The sequence below is a fragment of the Lepidochelys olivacea genome (assembly GCF_965140295.1).
Source record: "Lepidochelys olivacea isolate rLepOli2 genome assembly, chromosome: 18".
In the NCBI taxonomy this organism is placed as follows: domain Eukaryota; kingdom Metazoa; phylum Chordata; order Testudines; family Cheloniidae; genus Lepidochelys; species Lepidochelys olivacea.
Window position 1 is genome coordinate 17,308,906 of NC_140428.1, and position 25,436 is coordinate 17,334,341.

Sequence of the window (25,436 nt, forward strand, 5' to 3'; positions counted from 1 at the left end):
ACGAAGCTGATTTTTAGTGGCTGCTTATGAACATGTAGTTCACATCCTTATGGCTCACCATCAAAGTAATGAAAAATCAGCTAAAAATTGGTATTGAAATACTGCCCCTCTCCCCCGCAACTTCCATGTCCCTGATTCAAATTCAGCCCAGGTTAGATGCAAGTGAAATTCATTAATCTTGGAGAGCTGTTTGTGATTTGTGTGTAAGTTGTTTTCAATATGGGACCCATAGCTGTGTACATCACTAGACAATGTGTTCAGAAATGTTGTGACTTCAGTTTAGAACTTTATTGGTATAGTCGGAAAAACAAATACAGTCTACAGTAATGTGTTTGACCAGAATAAAAGAATTAAGAGAAATAGAACAATTTACTGCCTATATTAGATTCACATCTTAACTTGATGTAAGATGGACTAAGTGTAAAAAAAAAAAGGAATATAGCTTATACAAATATGTATACCTGACAGAACTCAACCTACAGTGCCTCAACTCTGCTGGTATGCCCTACTTCTTTGTATTTACGAAAATAATGTGTGCTGTCAACAATTCTGTTGATATTAAATTAAAGTGGATGCTTGCTGCGAGACCCCATAATCTGCTTTGGTTACTTAGATGAAATAAAACAGCCCACGTGAGCAGGATGGGGAGTTTACACATGGCTCTTCCGTTGCTACCACCAGTTCAGCTCCACTAGTGGTGTCAAGAGTGGGGACGTTAGCACTGACTTTATAGACAAAGCTGCAGACAGCCATTTCCATTTTAAGCACCACATAGTCCTGATGTGAGTAAGGTAAGACAGTCAGTGGCATCAGGTCGACAGTAGTGCTCCCATTGTTACTAAGTGTGAAATTAAATTGTGGTAGGCGTTTTGGAAATTTTCAGAGAAACTTTATATACATGCAGTAGATAAGGCTTTTGAAGTTAGCATGATACTGAATTAGTCAAAGAGTACACAAGGTTTCCAGTGTTCACATGAAACTGTAATAATCTCTCTAAAGCAAAAACTTTCAATTTTTTTTCTAAATGAAATATATAGCAAAGTTACCAGAACTTGCTGAGTTCCCACACTTGCTGGGAGCTTATCCCTGGAAGCATGGATCTTTGAGGGAATCAGTTTACATAATTTGAGAACATATTTACATCATTCAAGGCAAACTTTTTTAAAAACAGATGGTTTTTTACTCCTAAAACTGAGCCACAATCTTCTGCTATGCTGAACCCCGTGGGCAGCAGGAAAGCTAGAATGAATCATGTCAATTTCACTCTTGGGAAAGTTCAGAGCAGCAGCAGAGGCAGGAACTGGAGGCATTTACTGGGGAGGATGGGGGTAGAGAGAGAGGGAGAAATATGAGGTAGCAACTCCCCCACCCCCGTGCAAAACTCTGGCAATCAAGGGGTAAAAACAGAAAAGTGTCATAGTCCTGGTGACCTCAAATTTATTGGATATGTACAACACAGAAGCTAACATGAAAGATACAATCTCCAAATAGGGCCAGAGGCAGCTCCCTAATAGGAATACCACAGCACCTTCGCTCTTCAGATCAGTTGGGGAAGAGGAGTGGGAGTGAAGCTTCTCATTAGGGTATTACCTCTGGACCCTGTTGCTGGCCTCCCTCCATATCTTTTGTATGGGACTCTGGCTAGTAGGTTTAAACTTTTTAATTACTAGGTGTCTAGTAAGTTTTTCAATCACTGGCCCAAACCAGTTTCAGCTGATTGGCAACACTGCGTAGCTAGAATGTTTTTTCATGTAGGGATCTCATCACTATAAAGCAATATTCAAAAAGCTGAACACTAACAAAGTTACAGTTATTTAAAGCCCAACTTATAAATTATATTTAATATGTCCTTCACCATGGAATATATATTTCATTTTATATTTAGAAAGTGTTTTTAAGCACTTCCTTTAAAGTGTTTTTGGAGTTAATATTTTTTTAAATACAAAAATGTACCAAATATGGTACAGTTTTCAAGGTCACATTCTCCTTTATTCAAATGAAACTATTCTTTTAACTTCAAATGGTAATTCAAGGCCTGCATTGTGTCATCAAGTTCAAACTGTATATTTAAGTGGTTCTCTTAAAAAAAAGTGCAAATGTGGGTAGCACAATGTGCAGCAAAGCACAGGATGGACTAAGGTCTACGAGAAAATAATTTGGAACAAAACAAAAACGAAAGGACTTGTGAAAACTTTGATTTCACATCAGCAGGAAATTGCAAGGTGTCCCAACAAACACACCCCTTTAGGTAAGTCATTTCACCCTTCTTTAATTTTTTTTTCTGCAAGAGGTCAAAACACAGCTATTTCTGAAACAGTTTCTTCATGGGGAAAAAAATCTGATCAAAGAGATGTTGATATTCCTTCCTACCTAACAAGTTTATTATTATTAATCCTAAAGGGGAAGTTAAAGAAAAAAAATGTAGTATTTCTAACAAACACACACCATATTATTCTCAAGAGCTTCTACTCAGAGTACTACAGTTCTTTATATAAAGTTCCATGTGAGAAAACCATCTCTTAAAGGAGCAATGCCAAAATTAAAATACAGACCACTTTTAGACAAAAACAAAATAAAATTAATCCCTCTGCCAATTTTTGTGGCATTGCAATTGCATTTCCCCCCACTTCTCCCCGTTTCTGTGTGAAAGACCCAAGAGAAGAATAAGTGTTCCTTTAATGTCTCTGAAACAGGAGAATAAAACTGAACTTTATTTGCAGCCTTTAATAAAGATGCCATAATAACTAAGTATAACTGATCAGAGTTAATCTAAATTGTTAATTTACTCTCTCCAGATCCACACTGGCTCCAAAATGAACAGTATCCGTTAAGGAGAACCACTGTACCTTTCAGGCGCTGTCTGAAATCTGATCAGAACTATGCTAGATATCAACATTTATTATTTATACTGTGGTAGAGCCACTTATGGTAGCAGAGTTTTAACACGGATTTGTTATTAGCAGCATTGGGACTGTGTTATAAGACTACTACTATCCCCACAGTGATGTTGGTATGATCTGACAGTATGACCAGATCCTGTCTATACCACAATATGTGTTTTCACTGGGTCACCTGACATGGTTGATTTTGTAATGCAGACAGGAACTAGAGTATCACCACAAAATCCTACTCACTTCTTCCGGCAAGAAAATATTGAGCTTGCCAAAATGCAGTCACATACTCTGTTCTGATCTACTATCCTGACTCTGCAGAGAGGGGAGAAATGAAGGAGGCACATACAGTTTTCATGCCAGACTGTAACTGAGTTTATACCACTGGGATTTGGTGTCTGGATGAAGTACTAAGTGAAACACAGCAGACACACAAATACATCTCAGAAGCACAGAATGGGGAGAACCACCACCAGGACAAACAGACGCAGAAGAAAAACAAACTGTTAAAAAGTTACCCAGGAGGGGAATGTGGGAAACTATGAAAGCAGTAAATGAGAAACCCTAGTTTTATTTGGTTAAACTGGACCAATCTTTCCTCCTCTTGGTTCAGAGGGTCACTGGTTGTAGATATTCCAGATAAATGAAGGAAAACTAATACCTCAATGCAGTAGATTACATTAGATAGTGTGGTGAATCCTAAACATCCAGTTTTAAGAGAGTCTTAGTTCTGAAAAAACACTTCTAAAGACAAGGTGAACTATGAAAGCAGGTGTGAAATATAATGAAAGCTTAAAAGCCCTTGGTTCCATAAGAGGAGGTTTACCCACCAAACCAATAATAGATACACACACGCACACACACTAATATTTGAAATAAATATTAGAAAAAGCATAAGCATGAAATCCATCTTCTAGTCTTATCAAGGGCTTGATAAATTTACCCAGAATTCTAAAAAAATGGCTTGTTACAAGAGTGAAATATGCATGCTCTCTCCAACCACCCTACTGTAATTTAAAGAAATAAAACAGCTACGTACTGTATTTAATTGTATATTGTCAATCCACTTTTTATTTACCACTACTTTATAATGCAACTGATTGCATCTCTCTTGCTTTTGGTATGGTATCTTAACTGAAGTGTAGCCAAGCAAGGTTTCTCTGCTTTTCTTTAAAAAACCATGATGCATTTCTTCCTGCACAATTTTCAGTGTATCACTTTTTCCTTCTCTCACCCTTTTCTTTGCACTGACTTCTCTGCCACCTCCTTTATATTTATCTCTCCTTTCTTCTCCCTTCTATAACACCGTTTTTTTAAACTTACCCCATACACCTTCACCTCCCCCCATGCTCCTATATACAGGAACTGAATAATGTATCAGACACTGAATGTCTAGATGATTAAACCTACCCATACACCCCAAAACTGGTATAAAATATGGGGAGCTGCCTCTGTTTAATGAGATAGTGCCCTTATGTGAAACCAACCCTCACCCTCAGCATCTAGAAATGGGCAGATGCTGTCCTTGGACCTTAGCTAAGGGCTCCAACTTTTGTATTATTAATTAATTTTAATACACCTAAAGTGTGCTGTGTAGAGGGGGAAAATAAGCTAAGAGAAGATAGAGTAATTAACAACTATCCTACTTACCTGACGTAGTTGCAAACTTTTACCTTTCTTAAAAAATTAAATGCAAAGAAGTAGCCTATGTTAATGCCATTGTTTGGCTTGAGACAGTTTTCTGCAATCCTGGGTTAGGAAAGTCAAAAACACCTCACTTTAAAATTGTGATGGTTGTATTACCACAACAGAAAAATAAAAAAAAGTTAAGCTTTTTTCTAACGAACGTTTGGAATTTACAGAATTCAGCTTAACATATGCTTCTTAGAGAATTTTTCTGCATGCTGTGGCCTCACTGAAACAATCTTCTCATGTAAATTGTCCCAGTCCCACCTGCTGTCACTTTCAAATCTAGAGTTCTCACGTTTTCCTATATGTCACAAAGATGCTGCTGCTTCATTAGGTGAGAAAATGCCGAGAAAAATTTTAGATGCCACCTAAGAAAGCTCAAAAGAGATTTTTCAGTTGCTTATTTACTTATTTACTCTGAATTTTCCCACAAACCTAGAATACACACTCCACATCCGTACTGTCTTTTTTACATGCAAAGTTTCAAGTATATATAAAGAATAAAGAAATAATTGATTCTGAACTCTTTTTTCGGGAACTCTTCCTAGCAACTCCTAGGCTGACATGAAGTGTTAAGAAAAATGGTAAATCATGCATTTTAATCTGAAGAGCTAGAAGTTAATCAGACACTAGCTGTTTGCATGTTTACATCTTCTTGTATCTCATTTCGGAAGTGGAGTTCTAAGAAGGAGGCAGATACCGAAGCTGGGCTGTATGATCAGAAGTGATAGGTAAAGAGGCTGAGAGAGTATATAAAGTGAAGATGGAATTCTGTGAGGCATAGCCTAGGCATAAACAAAATGGTTGCAAAGGCAACAGGAAACATCAGGATAAATTGGGGAATACCAGAGGTCCTCCAGTGTTTCCTTTAAGAGGGATTATAATAATACCACCATCAATGACTGCTTGGAAACAGAGGTCAAACTGAGGCCAGAGAGAATCAGTGGAGAATATATAATTTCAATATTATCCTTTGCACCTATCTCAACCTCTCCCTGCCATGCTTAATTGCCATCTGAATTTTACAAAGTGAATAATTCCAACCTCACACTAACAGAAACCACTGTTGAAACAGACTTTGTTTGAGAGGAGACTGCGGGTTTATTTGGAAATTCACAATGGAGTTTCTATGATAATTTGGAAAAGGTATTAATTTGTTAGCTAACTATTACAATCACACTTCTGAAATAATCAGTTGGCTAAATAAAATCCAAAGACAATTAATTGTTTATTGCAAATTGTTCAAAATCCAATGACTAGTTAAAATAGTTCTTGCCCACTAAATGCATTACACTGGTTAAAACTCAAGGGGATAGTTGTTTAATTGAATACAAACATGCAAATACGTGTTGTAAAAATGTATTTAGCGAGCTGAATAAAAAGATACTGATAAAAAATAAAGACAGTTTATAGTATTTTTTTTGTTTACATTTTAAACAGTCAAAATGTCTCTTTTGTAAAAAAAAAAAAAAGGCATATTTACTAACTCATTCATAGCCGTTTAAACTATATGCTTTTATATTTCCTAAAGAGTTATTGCTATATTTAAGATCTATGAAGGTGATAAACTCTGTAGCTCAGAATACAGAACATCAAGTGCAGTTAACTATCCTGGTCAGGTTTCTAATGATCATTCAAATTTCACAACTCTCCTGAGGAATCAAACCGCAGCTTTGGTAAAGTAGGAATTAACGTATAAAATTATCTGACATTTCGGTTTCCATTTCTACCAACTACAGTCAAGTAATACAGTATCTTTTAAACAACTGGGGGTAGCATTTTTTCAAAAGGGAAAGTTACTCTTCTTTTTCCATCATTGCTGAATTCACAAATGACGGGTTGTAACTTCCTAACTTTTCCATAAAAGTTCAACTTCTGGGCTGAGATCAAGCTTGAATAATTTCAGACACGACATACAATTTCCAGAAAGGGGGAGGGTGAGTGCGAGAGAGAGACAGAGAGAGAAAAAAGACAGGCGGTAATACTGGAAACCATTTTGCAACCGTACTATGGCTGTTGCTCCCAAAGAAAGCCAAAAATACTGTATTACTTACATGTAAGTTAGCTTGAATAGCAACACATTATTACAAATACTGATGTAACACATTGTGCACACCTTTTTCCTCCTTTAAAATTATTCCAACAAAATTTGTTAAACAAAAACAAACAGAACAAGGAATAGAACTCACGGTTGAGCACAAAAAGGATGGAAAGTACAGCACACCGACCACAAAAATGACTCTAGTGGGACAGACAATGGTCTCTCTCACCTAATATCCTGTCTTCTGACAGTTGCAGTGTCAGCTGCTTCAGGGGGAATGAACAGAGCAGGGCAATTTCGAGTGATCTATCCTCTGTTGTCCACTCCCAGCTTCTGACAGTCAGAGGGTTACGAACACCCAGAGGTTGGGGTTGCATCCCGGATCATTTTGGCTAATAGCCATTGATGGACCTATCCTCCATGAGCTTATCTAATTCTTTTTTGAACCTAATTATACTTTTGGCCTTCACATCATCCCATGGCGATGAGTTCCACAGGTGGACTGTGCACTATGACTGTGCAAAGTACTTTTTTTTTTTTTGTTTATTTTAAAGCTGCTTATGAATTTCATTGGGTCACCCTTAGTTCTTGGGGTGGGCGGGGGGGGGGGGTAAACAACATACACCTTTTCTTTTTCTCCAGAGCACTCAAAATTTAAGGACCTTTATCATATCCCCCCCTTAGCCATCCCTTTTCTAAGTTGAACAATCCCAGTCATTTTAATATCTTCCCATATGGAAGCTGTTCCATACCCCTAATCATTTTCATTGCCCTTCTCTATACCTTTTCCAATTTTAATGCAATTTTTTTTTTTTTTTTAGAGGAGGCAACCAAAACTGCACACAGTATTCAAGGTGTGAGCGTACCATGGATTTATAAAGTGGCATTATGGTATTTTCTGTTTTATCACCTTTCCCTTTCCTAATGGTTCTGAACATTGTTAGCTTTTTTTCGACTGTTACTACATATTGAGCAGATGTTTTCAGGGAGCTACCCACCATGCATCTAGATGTGGATGTGCTATATCACTTAAAGCATGGATTATGAAGCCTTAATGGTTGGCAATTCTTTGTGATGAATTTGTTCTACTTTTACCTAGTGACCAAAGAGTATAATTCCACACACAAATAACCTTTTAGAAACAGTTACTTTTTTTTTTTAATTTTGGTTTTTCGATAGATTGTGGTTCTGTTAATTTGTTAAGTGCCTAGAGCCTGGGATCAGAGGTTTTTAAATATACAAAATAGAGATAATGTCCTCTATGTGATTATTTCTAATTAAAATTTTGTACAGACATGAACAGTTAATAATCCCAAACTGTTAGTATTGGGAAGTAACAACAATTTCAGGAACTGTGAGGTTAGTTGGTGAAGATTTGTCCACAATTGCATTAATACAATTTCAGTATCTTGGAAATGTTCCACTCCTTGCTTTTGTGATTTAAAAAAAATAATAAATAAAACTCTGAGATTACCGTTATTGCCTATTGGGTAAATAACATGCAGACCAAAACTGTATTTTACCAGGCGAATGCACATTTATTAAAAAGCATAAATCTGCCTTTAATGGACTTAAACAATTCTTGCTAAGTATGTGCTAAAGAGGTGTTTTACCACTATCAAAATAAAAATCAGTGTTTGAATTTTAGATTTTTGTTACTTACTGCAACCTCAACATTCATTTAATGCTTCTCCCAATGCTAAAATAAACTTGAATTAAGGACAAAAATTTTCATTTTCCAAAAGCCCTGCTCCTGCTTCCAATATGAGCTTTACAGTCAACTTCAGCACAAGCAGGACTAGGTTATAAATTTGTATTTAAAGAGGATATTACAGGTATGATTCCATTTCAAAATTTCACTACCTTTTTTTATTGGTTCATTTGAAACACATTCAAGAATCTTACAAAATATATATTCCTAAAACAAAAACAGCAGCAACACACATGCACATTCCTGTATATATTTACTTTTTCTTTAGTCCTTAACATTGTTAAACTGAGTATCATCACCCTTAAAAAATGCAATTTTGACCTAAAATAATTGAATAAAAAACCCAGCTAAATACAGGCACACATATCAACCTGGCTCTCCTAGAGGCACATTAAAGTCAACAATTTTGACATCTTTATTAAATGATGTATGGAAAAATTAAGACATATTCAGTATATCCTACTTATAAATTAAATAATCCCTATGCCCCCCAAAATTATTCTCCGCCTATCCTAAACTCTTCAAAAAATTAGCCAAAAGCAATCATTCATATTTTCAGGCTGCACGTTGTCATAAGCCACAAAATTGCTACTGTCCTAAAAGTTAAAACTTGTGAATCAACATCTGCATTTTTCACGTCTACTGCTGAACAGCTTTTTATAATTTGTAAAAGAAAACTATTGCTCGGTAGACACTTTGCATGATAAAATTATATGCACGCAGAAAGTTAACAGCAACCCCACTCACATGGAAAGAACTTACATTTAAAAAAAAAAATACTGACCGAGTCTTAAGAGTTGTGGTGCGAACGCATCTTATGTTCTTATAATGATGTTAACACACCAAGGAAATGAAAATGTTAGGATAGTATTTGGTAACATTGAATGTATCACCACCTGAACGTCAGTGGAGCTCAGAAGCAGATTAAGAACTCAACTTAAAACTGTGGGCTTTAAGTTAACTACTGCTCTTCTTACAAGCCTACTTGTAAGTGTACAACTACTGCTCTTCTTACAGTGCTCTTCTCATCATCTGTCTGAATTCATCTAGTGAGGCCTGCAATTTACCTTAATCCATTCTAAAATGTCAGCTAGCCACCAAAAGCTGCAAATGGGAAGTATTGCTATTCAATATACCACCTTGCAAATCATAAAAATACCTAGGCGTAAAAAAAAACAAACCCACAACCCAGTTGTTATCTATTTCTAAAAATCACAACATTTTCCTCAACTTTTAAATTTTTTTTTTTTAATTAGGACAAAGTTAAAACGTGAATATTCCCATCGCCAATCCACGATTCCGCCCCTTCCTGCGCGTTTCCTATTGTCTATGTTCAGCGCTAGAAAGCCACAAACGCAACAAAAAGTAGCCAAGAATTCCGGCACGACTTTCAAAAGGCGAGAGTGCGGGCACGCCCGGGTGACTTCGCGGGAGGGGACGGGACGCGGGGACGGGTCCCTTTAACTCAGAGCGGCTTCGCCGAGCAGGCGGCGGAGTCTGGAAAAGGTCACCCGGACACACTTGCTCCTGGCTGCGAAGTCCGGCGGTGGCTACTGATCGAGCAGGCTGGGGGGAGGGGAAAGGGGGGGGGGGGATCGGCCAAAGTTTGCAAGTTTCACTCCAGGCCCCCGGCGCGCGTTTCCATTTCGATCTGGGGCGAGCTCCGGCCGGGCTGCGGCGGGGGGGGCGGCGGGGGGGGGAGGCAGCGCTTACCTTTCTTGGCTTTCGGGGAGTTCTTCTTGCTCCGGTGGGTGGCTCGCTCTTCCTCAATAGCAGCTGCTATCTCTGGGTTGTCTTCCCCATTGTACCAGACCAGCAGCTCGTCGCCGGGCTCAATTGGCTGGGGGGGCGGCAGAGAGAGAAAGGCAACGCCAATCAGCGGGAGGGTTGTTCGCGCAAGGCCGCGGAGCAGGCTCAGGGCCAGAGGGCGTGGAGCTCGCCGCGGGGACGGCAAACAGCTGTGCTCTGCGCCGAGCGCCGATTGCCTCACGGCCGGACGGACCAAACCGGAAGAACTCTTTAACCCTTCCCGGCTGGGCCGGGGCAGCGGCGGCGGCGCCGCCGAGAGCAGGGGAACGGCTTGCACCGAGCGCCCCCTGCTGGGAGGAGGACTGCAGGCGTCCAACCCCAGGGCACTGGCTCCTGGCTGAGAACAGGCTTTCCAGGGGGAATCGACGTTTAAAGCGACTGCACTTGTTTGGCAAACGCAGAAGGAACGGGAGGACTTGGGGCCCCTTAGAGGCCAACGCATTTCTTTGAGCATAAAGCTTTCCTGAGCTACAGCTTCATCACGCTTCCTTTAAACCTGACACGGCAAACAGTGATCTCTAATCGCCCACCCTGTTATGAGCTCAGTTTATGCGGAAAATGCTGCAGTTTTGATTTGAAGATGATTTTAAAAGCTGGCTCTGTTATTAAAAAGGAAGGTAGGGCAGAGAAAGTAGGTCATAGAAGATGTTAAATTCAGATACAGGATGGAGGAAGCCTGTTAACTCATTTTCCCCCTAGCAGGGGGAAATGATGACACTGTTTCTAGATTATTTCTCCCCAATCTACTGTTTTTTTATAAAAACAAATTTTGAAAAGGTATGCGAAAGTTCAGGTTAAGCTGAGCAAAATTTTACTGAGGAGTAATTGTGCTTACATTTTTAAGTTTGATCTGCATCTATATGTTACATATATGTCTTTAAAAAATGCAGTTTCTAAACTCAGGATATACAATCTCTAACAGATATCTTTAACTATATACTGTCATTTTAAAATGTTTACTTCATTTTAGTAGATTTAACTGCAACTATTTACATTACACAAACAAGACAGTCTTGTCTGTAATACAACAAAAAAAGAGTAAGAAATGTCTACATATAGTAGAAACCCATATAGAAACAGCCATCTATTGAAGGTGACAGTTTGGAACTTAATTTCAGGAATACATTGACTGGAAAAGTTTACGACAGAGAAAGAGGAAGAGAGGAAAATGAAAGGCAATTACTACATGTTTCTGGAGTCCCCCTGAATTAAGCCCAATAATAAGAGAATTGTGTGCCATTCCATACTTATTTCTAAGTCTTTATGCAACACAGAAACTCAAAAAGAAAAAAAGGAAAGGAAAGGAACAAGAAATTGAACTAAACACAGGTCATTGCGATTACTACTCTGATGTCCCAGTGCCATTACCATGCTGCTCAAAACCAGAATTGATAATTTTACAGGTAATTTTATGTGGTCTTAAATAGCATCATCAGGATCATACACTTTTTAGTGAATCCCCTTAAAGATTTTCCCAACTTGAGCAGAGTAAAAGGGGGAAATACTTCTGTACCTAATATTTTTCAAATAATCTCCCAAACATTTCTCCATTCGGAACAATTCTACTCAAGTGTGGGAATAAAATCCATTGGCCCTAGATACAAATGCCTTTCTTCCTTGTGACTGCAACTACCCTTTTCAGTGGCTGAAGAATAATATGGTGCCAGAAATAGTTTATAATTTTAAAGTAATTAGGTTAGAGCAACGGGGATCTCAACTTCTTATTTTAAGTTTCACCTGAGCCAAAGAAGGGAAAAAAAACAAACCTATTTTACCCTCATATGCTGGAAGAACTCAAGAGATGCAAGGTTCCTGGCATCTACATTATAACCATCTTTACCATGATCAGATCTAGCTTCTGGGGCTTGTGCAATCCCTCGTGCTTTGGGGTGAGGGTGTGGGGACGGAAGGACACCTAGAAACAATCAATTTTACCTTTTTTTTTTTTTTTTTTACGGGTATCTAGAAGTTTTCTTTGCAAAGGAAATGTAAGTCAGTTCATAGCATTAAAAATGTCATAAATTTTTCCTAAAGACCATTGTTTATGCAGAGCTCCCTATTCTCCTCTACTGCCAACCTATGAGTTACTCATGGTCCCCTATCCTGCTGAACTGATTCATGTGTTATGATGGTTCTGTGGAAATTTTTGCGAACAAAAGGCCTACACCAAACTGACTTCAATAGGAGTTGGATCAAGCCAAAATTCTTTACATCTTACTGTTTTTGAAAGTTAGTTTGGAAAAAAATGGTAATTAAGTTTGTTTTGAGTACTTATAAACAGAACCTCTTCATTACAAGATGTGACATGCACAGCTTAGCATTCATTACTGGAAAAGTCTACTGACATAAATACTGTTACAATATAGAAAGTTTCAAGCTTTTGGTATAAGGGGATTAACTTTACTTTATAAATTAGATATATTTCAATAATATTTACATTAAGTGTTATCTAATGGATACCATATTAACTAAGTATTGCATAATTTTTAGGAAAAGAAAACATGTACAGTACTTTTTAAAACTATATACTTTGTTGTTAAAAGTGTTTATCATTTGACTATCAGAGCCATTTTCTCCTGATTTGCTAAATTCCAAAGCAAACATTTTTCAATTAATCCTCACAATAAGGAAAGTGAAAAGGTTTGTTTCAGAGAATCCAAGTGTAAAATTGCACTGACCATTATACTTGATATGTTCACATACATAAAATATAAGGCCAATGCTAACCAGATTAACCTAAATCAATATATGCTAGGTTTAAATCAATTTGTGTCTACAGAGAAATTTACACACGTTTAAACGGATTTAAAATACGGTTAAACAAGTGTAACTTTTAATATAAGCAAGGCCTAAGATTTTGGTTTCCATTTGCAGTTTGGGAGTCCTGATGGAATAAGTGTTGGGTAAATTATTTATTTGCACAGTGTCAGTGTGATAGTGCCATACAACCAAGAATGAAGGCCCGGGTCCTGCTCCAATCTAAAACTAGAATGGGTTGACAACAAAGAGAAATGGGGGAATTCAGTGCTGTGTTAAGCATGCAACTTCTCAGTTCCATGGTTGGTTGTTTTTCCCTTTTAATTTGCTGAGTGTAGTGTTTGAGTTGCTAAATCAATGTCTAAATAAAGTCTTCTGACCCTGTCCTTCCAAACCCTTCAGTCCAAGCTCGTGCAATAGAACAGCTCCTATGTTAGCAATACTAATTAAAGCAACAGCTCTACTTTGAGGAAATCCACGATCACTTGATTTTGATGTAGAGTAAGCATACAACTATACCTAGAAACAGAGAACCTTCCCGTGGAAGAGTTTTCAGTAAAAAAAATATCAAAAATCTAAAATTTACCTACCTGAGCCACCCCCTTAAATTCTGTCTACAACCACATTTTTAAAAAGTTACAAACATTAATATTGTATCTTAAAGGTAATGCATAATTCAATAATATGTACATTATAGTGGTAGTGCTGGTTATTATAATGTACAGGATCTTCCAAACTTTGAAGGTCATGTGTTGAACATAAATACACAAAGAACTTTGTTGTTTGTAAGTTCTTCATAAGAGCAGTAAATGGTTACAACACACAACATACATGACCAACACATAAAAACAAGGAAATGAAAAGTTAAGCCACTGAACAATACATACCTCTATTCCTCCACACAGAGGCACAAACCTTAATCATTACTACAACTACCATAACACTAAGGACCACACATTGAAACCTGAATTCTGACCCCCTCAACACAACCCATCTCATTACCAACTACCTTCTCCCAAAGCTATTAGATTGGATGTTCAGTGTAGTAGTGTTGGGAGGAAACAGTTTAGTAAAAGTATGAAGTAAAGTATGGCATCCTTAGTGGGACAGAGTTAAGGTTGTGGTGCATTGTCTGTGGTACATTCCGCCTACCCTGTGGTGTTCTCTCTTCTTAGCTGAAGGCACTAGATCAGTGGTTTTCAACCTTTTTTCATGTGCAGACCCCTAAAAATTTTCAAATTGAGGTGTGGACCCCTTTGGATATCTTAGAAATAGTCTGCGGACTCCCAGAGATCCACGGACTACAGGTTGAAAACCACTGCAGTAGATGAAAACAAAACTGCTTTCACCCCCAAAGTATTATATACATATCAATTGTAGATAGGTATACATATCAATTGTAGAATAATCCTTCTGTTGTACATTTACTGTACAGTGTGACCTAAGTGTACTTATTTGTTTTGTGTTTCTTTAACAGTTCTGGATTTGCACTCTGGAACTGGGAGGATGAGAAACAACATAAGTCATTTTCCAGCATTTGTCTATCTTGTCTAATTAGGTTGTAAATTCTTCAGGACAGGAACATCTCTTATTATGTGTTTATACAGTGGCTTGCATGGTGCTACTATAATAATAATGAAGCACTTTTTTTGGATGGAGGTGTTTGTGCTTGTGTGCAGTGTTTACACCTGAAAATATCAAATTCCATTATTTGGTTTACATTTGTGGCACTACAAATCAAGTCTTTGAGCTATTATGTGTGTCTTGTACTTACACTGATTTTATTTATACAGTACTGTAACTTGATAGAATGGGATCTTCCATAAACAAATTAATTTCACCTGAAGTTGGTCACATCTTTTTAATCAAGCCGATATAGAAAATTTCTTCTAATTGAATAATTTGCAGTGAAAATTATTAGTTAGTATTTGAACAAATTATTAGTTAGTATTTGAAGACAAAGTGCTAAGTACTGTATTGTGTGAACATACTTTTTCCAAGAACTTTAATGTGAACTTTAAACCAAAGCCTTTCATTAAAAAATAGTAAGTTTTTTTTTTAATGACTGATTTAGAAACCAATTAAAAGTTTAAATAGTAGGGGTGAACTGCCCCCAGTTACATGTGCGCACTGGAAAGACGTACACCAAGCAGCCTACAAAAGTCCTCCTAACTTGAAAGCACCACCTTGTAAAGGGTGGCAGCGTTATTCATTTTTTCTCACTTTAATATTCAAACCTAGACCTTCAATATAACAAAGTCCCAAATGAGCAATTTTGCTATTAGTTAATAACAGAGAATGGGAAGAAAATGAAAGATCTACATAGCTCTGAGGCCCTACTCTACTAAACATGCTCAGACAGACAAGACTTTGCTTATCTTGGCCTAGAGGTTTTCAAAAATATTACAGTGCTCCAATATTTTGAAATTAGGCTTTTTGAGTCACAGACTAAAAATCCACAAAGCCATGACAAAACTTAAACTTGGAAAAAATTAGGTGGGAGCAGTATTTTAATTAGGTATGCAGTACTAGTTTGAATGCCAAACAATAAAATAGAGGACATTATGTACACACCATCACTGCAAAATTCTTCTTTTGTGGGGTAGATTTCTTCTTCTTTTTTTTTACTTCCAAGAGGAATCTCCTTAGTTTTATTAATTATCATCAATTGTTGTGACAAGGGGCAAGTGAGTAAATTGTGTCCCTACTCCAGTAAAATCTGCATGATCGTTGTGAAAGGTTAATATATACAAACAAAAACATATTGTGCAAAATTTCTAGACGAGGAGAGCAGCACCATTCCAAATGTTCAAAAACCCATGTTAACTGCAAGACTACACCATCTAACATTGAGAGTATTTCAGCTCTCTGAATAAATTCATAGAACCAGTGGTACCTGCCACTTTAGATACGAGGACAAAAGTCCCTGCCCCCAAGAGCTTGCAATTTAAATCAGACATTAAAAAGAATGACAACTGAACACAGGGGGTACAGCATGGGAGGAAACATTAAACAAAAAGGAACGGGAATTAATTTTAAAGAGCATTTTATCAAGGACATTATACAGCTCCGTGTTCTTGTTTTACGTATTTATTACGTTACTTTAAAAAAAAATGGTCATGCATCAGAGTAGGGGTGAACTGTACCTAAGAGAGATCAGGGCACATTAAGAAGGAAGCAATTTCAGGCACACTAAATGATGTGAAAAACAAGCTTTGCATTCAAGGAGATAGACAAGTAACATTACTTTTTGAATATATGTTTTAAATAATTTAGTGCAGTAATATGGCTCTAAGGTTCCAAAAAGTTAGAAATGCTTTTCTATAGGAGACTATGTTCTCAAAGTCTTTCTGCAGCTAAATTTGCTTGCTTTTCTTTGCAGTAATGTAACTTCGGGAATCTGGCTCTTATAATTGTGCAGGCTAATTACCATGGATTTAATCATTTTGGATAATTAATAAAATTCTGCAAAATACTAGATCTTGTAATGTTGTGGATCAGACAAGCTTCATTACCAAACAAAACAAAACAAAAATCAGATTAATTCAAATATTCTTTAAAAAGTTACAAGGAAAATTACTAACTTGCGTACATCGAAATCTGTGCTAAGTGACTCTCCAAAGCCTAATCTATACTAGGAAACTGACCCAATGTTGACAGTTGTAACAGTACTAAAAACTGCTTAGCTTCTAGTATAAACTAAGATTAGGAAGACTGGAGTTTGCCCCTTGTCCTACTTCTCAAGAGGATATATGAACAGGAAAAGCAAAAGCTGTTGAAACAAATGCTTTCAGATGTGATTGGGAACAACTGTAAAGCTGGCAAGGTAGGTTTACTTATTAATTTGCCAGTAAGGGAGGCAGCCATGTAAACTGAACCTTACATCATAATCTGTTATTCCCATTTATTGGGAAGTCCTAAAAGCAAACCATACATCTATATTTAAAATTTGTATTAAGTACATCTTTGACAAAATCCTGCTCAGTGGATGGAGAATGGCTATGTTGTCAGTGGTCTTTTTGCAAGATATTTTCTCCCCTCAATGAACAGATCTTGTTGTGCAGTAAATTTGCAAGAATGCAACACAAACAAATTTTCAAAATCTGGATAGATTCATCGATTCCAAGACCAGAAAAGACCATTGTGATAATCTAATCTGATCTCCGTGTAACAACAGGCCACAGAACTTCCCAAAAATAATTCCTGGAGGATAACTTTTAGAAAAAAATCGAGTCTTGATTTTAAATTATCAGTGATGGAGAATCCACCAGGACCCTTGGTAAATTGTTCCAATGGTTAATTATTCTCATCATCATCATCGGTTAAGATGCTGATTTCTTTTGCAAAATCCTTCTATATTTGGCAAGGTTGACTGAGAAGTTTGGAGCTAGGAAAATGCAAGAGCAGCTACAATTTTTCTCGTGGATCTTCCAATCACGCTTTCAAACTGATCACAGCACACAGATCATGTATGATAGCACAGATCCGAGACAGTTTTCCACACTGATAGCCGGTACAATCTATGTTGTTTGTGACACCTTGCTTGGGAAATGCTGCTTACTGACTATGTGGACAAGTTGGGATGACTACTGGCAGAGTAAGACTCACTAGCATTGAATCAATTCTCATGAATGAACAGAATATAGTCCATAGACAAAGGACACTTCATATATTAAAATGAGATATTAGATAAACGAGAACAGTGATGACAAGATTAGGTGAACATGAAGCTATATTGCCTTTATTTGGAACAATGCTATCAACGCGCATTGCTAGTAGATTAATCCTTCCCTTAATCAGAGAAACAAAGTGTATCTCATGAAACTGTGGTCACAGTATTTTCAACTTCTTTAAAATATATGTAAGCCATCAGGGCTCTGCCTTTTTTTTTCTCTCTTTTTTTTTAAGTTGGGGATATGAGAGTTGTCAAAAGTCATGCATTATGAAATGAAAAAATGGAGAAGAGTAAAATACAGACCCTGCCTACATCTTTTATTAAAAGATTAAAAGACCAATAGGAACTATGTATTTCTTGTTATTGTCTGAAAGGATCCATCTCAAGCAGGCAGGTTGTGCTGAGTAATGATTTGTGTGCCTTGAGCATGCCTAGGAATTGAGAAATGCTGATCACCAGTAGTCACTTGCTATAGCTCAGTATTGACAGTTGTGCTGTATCAAACCATTAACAAGCCCAAATACAAAATAGAGCGTTCATACATATCTCAGTTTGTAATAGTGGCTTGCAATTTTATTCACAGAGAAGACACACCTTGGATGGCTAGAACTGACATTTCAAGTACATTTTCTCACTGTTCAAGAATTTGGTTTCTAAGATCGGAAGTGTGACGTTTCATTCCATATTCTTTATGAAAATATGCATATGATATGAATATGATGTAACAGATGTACTTTACGCAAGATGGCTCATGTGAGATGACATTGAAAAGGTTATGATTTACTGAATGCAATTATCCAATTTGTATGCCTGTATTATTTCTGTCTCTGAAATAAGGAATATTGACTATATTGACAAAGTAGTATTTCAACTATACTGCTTTGGGTGATGTCCACTGATAACACTTCAGGTACGACAATGGACAAGCCAGACAGGGTTGATGGCTCATCAGCAAGGACAATGGACCGTGAAAAGGCTTGGCCTTCCTGTGGACTGCTCCATACTACCAATGACTCATGGATGATGTGATACTACAGAGTCAGGTGGTCTGGTCACCTGATACTAAACATTACTGGGGACTTCTTGGAACTTTCCACTGGAAGGGGGTGGGGGGGTACAAGTTTGGGAAACAAAGGATTTCTGCCTTATGTAAATCCTATTTAAGAGTGGGAGGAAGGCAAACGGGACGACTCCTCTCCATGGCCTGTCTGCCAAAGAAGAAAGACTGCTACAGCTACCTCAAAGGAAGGCAAGGGGAGAGTCCAGACTGAGACAAGGGTCCAGTCTGAAAAGGAATGTAATTGGAACTCTGAACCACAGAAACTTCGCAACCTGCCTAAAACAACATTTAGGGTGAGAACTTACATTTTTTAACCTGTTTCTTAAGTATATTGAGCCTAGCTTGCGTATTTTGGTTTATTTGCTCAATAATCTGCTTTGTTCTGTCTGTTTTCTCTTGTATTCACTTGAAATTCACCCTTTTGTAGTTAATAAACTTATTTCTTGTTTATAATATAACACAATTTTTGTAATTCCTAACAGGAGAGATGGCAGGGGGCGGGGCGGCAAGAAGTTGTGCATATCTCCCTCCACATTGAGGAAGGGAGTGAATTTCATAAAGCCTCTGGGTTTGTACCTCTTAAAAGGGGTGGGCACCAGAGTGTTGGAACAAGCCCTAAGGCTGAATCTTTCCAGAGCTGATCTCTGTCTCTGTGCAGCTGGGTGTGGCCCTGCCTGTGTGCTTGGTTGGAAGAGGCTTGTGAGCCTACCTCAGCAAAGCCAGGTAAAGGGCACCCAGGCTGGCAGAATAGGCTGACTCAGTGGCACCCCAGCACATCAGGTGACACCCCAAAGGGCCCAAATCCATCACAGAAAGTACAAAAATAAAACAGGTTCTTGAAGAAAAAGGAAGAAATGGATACCAAAAAGTCATCGACACTTCACAAATGGACAGTGCTACCTTTAAGGTTTTGTAGTAAATGGTCCTGTTGATCTCCAAAGGGAATAGATTTTGCTCCTTTCCTGAAAGAGCCCAGTTCACATATCGCAGCCAATTTCCTTTCCTTGGATCAGTTGCATCAACACACATCCATCCCAAGTTTGGGTAATATACCTTAGAAATAAAAAAGAATGAGTTACTCATGGGCAACCGAATTAGCCTTAAATATAGATGCTTAAATACACAGGAATACTTTCAATAATTTATGACAGAAAGGCATTTCTTGATGAAAAGATTTATGAGAATGGTACAAACTAAATATTTTACTGAAATTTGCCAAACCAGGTAACACCCCTCACCCCTGGGAGTGTGGAAAACTGAAATGTACACGCATTTTCCCTCAGCCTGTATAGAATTTGACTGATTTTTGAGGGGTGGGGAGATGTTTATACTAAATGGCTCTTAAATATTAATGGCATATTAATCCTAAAACACAGGGGATGAAATTCTGGCCCCACTAAAATTAATGGCAAAAATCTCATTGATTTCAGTGGGTCCAGGAATTCACTTTCAAGTTATTTGAAGCTATTGGCTTAGGAAAGGTCAGAAAGAATTATAAACTTGTAAGTCCTCTCAAATGCAGAGCATACTGTTTACTTCAGGTTACAGTGCTTGGTGCACTGCAGACAAAGAACTAGTAACTTGATTGAGTTGGCATATTTTCCTCTGATATTGCGCTTGCAAGTAACTGGAGACGTATATTATAGCACTTAACACTCTGTGACTGTGCCTACAGTGAGTTGCTAGAATATGTGCTATATAAGGTACCTGCAGTTCTGTGGATGTAAAAGTATGGGAAGTCAAACTGGGAAATATGACTTTTTAGCATATTACATAACTGTGAACTCTGAAATAGCCCCACCTGGGCCAGTGCTGGCAGTCAGAACACAACCAAATGAACCTTTAAAATTCAAAATTACTGATTGTGTCCTCCCAGCCAAATATTAATCCAGAAAATGTTGTTTCAGTACTTTGCAGATGCTCGGCACTGGGATGTCTGATTGAGGTCTATGTATATCCTTACATGCTAATACAGTAACTGGTTCTTTTATATTATCAATGTTTGAAGTAGTTTGTTAGATTTCCCTCTTTCTCTAGAAGTGGAGTAGACAAGAGAAGAACAAGTAGGTAAAGAGTGAGTGAGAGTGTGTGCGCACGCACGCGTGTAAGTAAAAAGAACCTCTTGCCCTAGGAAGAGAAAACTATTTCTCACTGTGAAATTAAGAGATCAAAATTAATTTGACAAAGTTGCAAAAGGGTTATGTAATCGCTGTGTGCATTATTATTTTGGCAATGAATTGTACATTACAATTTGACCTAATGTGCTCATCTTTTCTTCCTATAACAGTTCTGTGATTCCACTGGTGAAATACTTCAGTGTTGAATGTATCTATGTTGCATTAATATTAGGGCTGTCAAATGATTAAAAAAATTAATCGCACTGTTAATAGAATACCTTTTAAAAAGGATATTTTTGGATGTTTTCTGCATTTTCAATTACATTGATTTCAATTACAACACAATACAAAATATACAGTGCTCACTTTGTATTTTGATTACAAATATTTGCACTGTAAAATACAAAAATAGTATTTTTCAATCCCCCCATTACAAGTACTGTAGCGCAATCTCTTTATCATGAAAATTGAACTTACAAATGTAGAACTATATACAAAAAATAACTGCATTCAAAAATAAAACAATGTAAATCTTTAGAGATTAAAGTCCACTCAGTCCTACCTCTTGTTCAGCCAATTGCTCAGAGAAACAAGTTTGGTTACAATTTGTATGAGATAATGCTGCCTGCTTCTTGTTTACAATGTCACCTGAAAGTGAGAACAGACATTCGCATGGCACTGTTGTAGTCAGTGTCACAAGATATTTACGTGCCAGATGTGCTAAAGATTCATGTGTCTCTTCATGCTTCAACCACCATTCCAGAGGACATGTGTTCATGCTGATGACGGGTGCTGCTCGATAACAATCCAAAGCAGAGCGGACCGATGCATATTCATTTTCATCATCTGAGTCAGATGCAAGAGGCAGAAGGTTGATTTTCTTTTTTGGTGGTTCAGATTCTGTAGTTTCTGTATCAGAGTGTTGCTCTTTAAGACTTCTGAAAGCGTGCTTCACACCTCGTCCCTCTCAAATTTTGCACAGCACTTCAGATTCTTAAACCTTGGGTTGAGTGCTGTAGCAATTTTTATAAATCTTACATTGGTGCCCTCTTTGTGTTTTGTCAAATCTGCTGTGAAAGTGTTCTTAAAACGAACATGGCATTCATCAGAAAATGTTAATCTACTTTAAATTCTCATTCCACTTTATTCCGGATTTACTTTCATGTGTAGACAAATCCTAATACTTGCAATTAAAATAAACTGAATAAAATTGTACTGTTCATAATGTTTTAAATTAAACCTACATTAGTAATTAAAGGTACACTGTTTTAAGAAATTTAAAGTTAATTAACAAAACGATTTAACTATATCAATTTGGCAAGTCTTCAAGGAATAATTCTTTAAATGATTAAATAAGTATACTAAACGTTACATTATGCATTAACTTTTATTGTCCCCATTTGATGGATTGAAAAAAGTAAACATCAGAAAAGTTGGAAGTTAAAATAATTTACTTTTTATCTGTTTCAGTGGATAAAGTACCATTTTACCGTGTGAAGGCGATCTTTAGTGTTTTTATAAAATTTATCCAGCTACAGGTTTGAAATGTTTGATATTCCAAGATCCTGTATAAATTGTTTTCAGGTGGGTTGTACTCCATTTAATTATCTTTAACTAATCAAGACAGCTTGCAATAAAATCAGTTCCCTGACAAGTGATCTGTTTTCAGCCAACATATAAATCCTCTTTGCTTTTAAGACAAGATATATGCCTACCACATTTACTATTTGAATCAAAGATAGATGTCTATAAGGGTATCATGAGTTGTCATACATTCTTTCCAAACCACAGCAATAATCACTTTTTGCAGCTGGAGACATCTTTATTTAAAATTGTTTTTCCTACCTCGATACATATAGTGGATTGTAGAGTACAAGTACGGGGCTGCTCACATAGAAATTTCGGGGGAAAGATTTACACACACCTGCTACGAATAGAAAAAGAAAGGAGAAGTACAGACAGATTCTGGAAGTTTGTTTAAATTTAGTATTTGCTTCTACTCCTCTCCAGTCTATTTAGGAATTGTAACACGTCTTTTCTCCACCCCCAAGCTCTCTTCGGCCCTGGCATTTTGCACCGTTTAGCACAGCACAGTTCCCCCCAATACTAGCAACAGTGCAAGTGCTATTGTCTACCAGGCATAGGGTCAGATGACAATGGCAAAAGTGCCTGCACCTGTGCTGTGCAAGGCCCATGCCACTCTGCTATTCAAAGAGCATTTTAAAATAACCCCTTTTCAGAGGCGAGAGTTGTGCTGCCCCTGGAAATGGGGCATAACTTTGTTAAAATGTTTTCCTTTTGTTAAAGCCAGGGAATGTCTAGTCTTCATTTAAATAAAACAAATGACCTGGGCCCTATCTACAGCATAGACCTGCTCACTGAAACCTGCTTTTTTGAAAATGGCATTGTTTTAGTGTAAACTGAATTGTAAGAACTACTCGTTTGTCCATATATTTAGCAAGAATGATGAGGTGTTATCTGGTAGTTATGTATACTGCAGCAGCACCTATAGGTCTCTGCCACATCAGGGCACCATTAGGCTAAGCACTGCACAAGTATATAAATAAGCGACAGACTTGGCTCCAAAGGCTATATAGCGTGTAAAAGACATAAGGTCAGCAAGACAGACAGACAGTGGAAGATGTGGATGGGGTAAAAAAAAAAAAATTGGGTGAAAAATAGTAAGTAATGAGCCAATCCTCTTTCTACATTTCTAAAATTTTCAATATGGCATCTTTTCTTCAGCTTCAAATATACTTTGGCTAGGGGGAAGCTACACAGTGAACAGACTGCTATCCCAGACTGCTGCGCTGGGCATCACAAAATGCGGAAGAGATGGCCAGCCCTCTGTGGAGATAGAGGCGGTTAGGGACTATTTAGAAAAGCTGGACGTGCACAAGTCCATGGGGCCGGACGAGTTGCATCCGAGAGTGCTGAAGGAATTGGCGGCTGTGATTGCAGAGCCACTGGCCATTATCTTTGAAAACTCGTGGCGAACCGGGGAAGTCCCGGATGACTGGAAAAAGGCTAATGTAGTGCCAATCTTTAAAAAAGGGAAGAAGGAAGATCCTGGGAACTACAGGCCAGTCAGCCTCACCTCAATCCCTGGAAAAATCATGGAGCAGGTCCTCAAAGAATCAATCCTGAAGCACTTGCATGAAAGGAAAGTGATCAGGAACAGCCAGCATGGATTCACCAAGGGAAGGTCATGCCTGACTAATCTAATCGCCTTTTACGATGAGATTACTGGTTCTGTGGATGAAGGGAAAGCAGTGGATGTATTGTTTCTTGACTTTAGCAAAGCTTTTGACACGGTCTCCCATAGTATTCTTGTCAGCAAGTTAAGGAAGTATGGGCTGGATGAATGCACTATAAGGTGGGTAGAAAGCTGGCTAGATTGTCGGGCTCAACGGGTAGTGATCAATGGCTCCATGTCTAGTTGGCAGCCGGTATCAAGTGGAGTGCCCCAAGGGTCGGTCCTGGGGCCGGTTTTATTCAATATCTTCATAAATGATCTGGAGGATGGTGTGGATTGCACTCTCAGCAAATTTGCGGATGATACTAAACTGGGAGGAGTGGTAGATACGCTGGAGGGGAAGGATAGGATACAGAAGGACCTAGACCAATTGGAAGATTGGGCCAAAAGGAATCTGATGAGGTTCAATAAGGATAAGTGCAGGGTCCTGCACTTAGGACGGAAGAACCCAATGCACAGCTACAGACTAGGGACCGAATGGCTAGGCAGCAGTTCTGCGGAAAAGGACCTAGGGGTGACAGTGGACGAGAAGCTGGATATGAGTCAGCAGTGTGCCCTTGTTGCCAAGAAGGCCAATGGCATTTTGGGATGTATAAGTAGGGGCATAGCGAGCAGATCGAGGGACGTGATCGTTCCCCTCTATTCGACATTGGTGAGGCCTCATCTGGAGTACTGTGTCCAGTTTTGGGCCCCACACTTCAAGAAGGATGTGGATAAATTGGAGAGAGTCCAGCGAAGGGCAACAAAAATGATTAGGGGACTGGAACACATGAGTTATGAGGAGAGGCTGAGGGAGCTGGGATTGTTTAGCCTGCAGAAGAGAAGAATGAGGGGGGATTTGATAGCTGCTTTCAACTACCTGAAAGGGGGTTCCAAAGAGGACGGCTCTAGACTGTTCTCAGTGGTAGCAGATGACAGAACGAGGAGTAATGGTCTCAAGTTGCAGTGGGGCAGGTTTAGGTTGGATATTAGGAAAAACTTTTTCACTACAAGGGTGGTGAAACACTGGAATGTGTTACCTAGGGAGGTGGTGGAATCTCCTTCCCAGAAGTTTTTAAGGTCAGGCTTGACAAAGCCCTGGCTGGGATGATTTAGTCGGGGATCAGTCCTGCTTTGAGCAGGGGGTTGGACTAGATGACCTCCTGAGGTCCCTTCCAACCCTGATATTCTATGATTCTATGACTTTTGGCTTACGCTGAAGCGTCAACTAGTATCTTTGCAAAACCTTGAGTGATAAACCCAAAGCCAGACTTCATCCTGAGTCTTCCATTTTGCTGCATGATGTTGCATCATTTGAATTATTTCTGAGGTTTAGTTCAGATACACTTGAAGTATACATTTTTGTTCCTCCCCCATATTTTACATATCTTCATTTGAAAGTATACCTCTAAAGTTCATTAAAACAGGGACCATTTACTAAAGTTTATTAG

General features: G+C 38.2%; 1 protein-coding gene across 7 annotated transcripts in view; it reads right to left on the reverse strand.

Moving 5' to 3' along the window:
• Positions 1-25,436, reverse strand: part of PRDM2 (PR/SET domain 2) — a gene marked incomplete at its 3' end in the record, with an annotated part of 120,018 nt that overhangs the window by 56,543 nt on the left and 38,039 nt on the right. For 3 of the 7 annotated variants that reach the window (XM_084651387.1, XM_084651388.1, XM_084651391.1), the window contains 2 exons: positions 19,534-19,686; positions 10,046-10,172 (listed from right to left, as the gene is read on the reverse strand). In XM_084651387.1, the coding sequence (XP_084507513.1) occupies positions 10,046-10,172; positions 19,534-19,686 (280 nt within the window). Of the gene's footprint in view, positions 1-10,045; positions 10,699-19,533; positions 19,687-25,436 lie in introns of those variants that run through there. The other 4 variants (XM_084651386.1, XM_084651385.1, XM_084651390.1 and 1 more) reach the window with 3 other exon arrangements.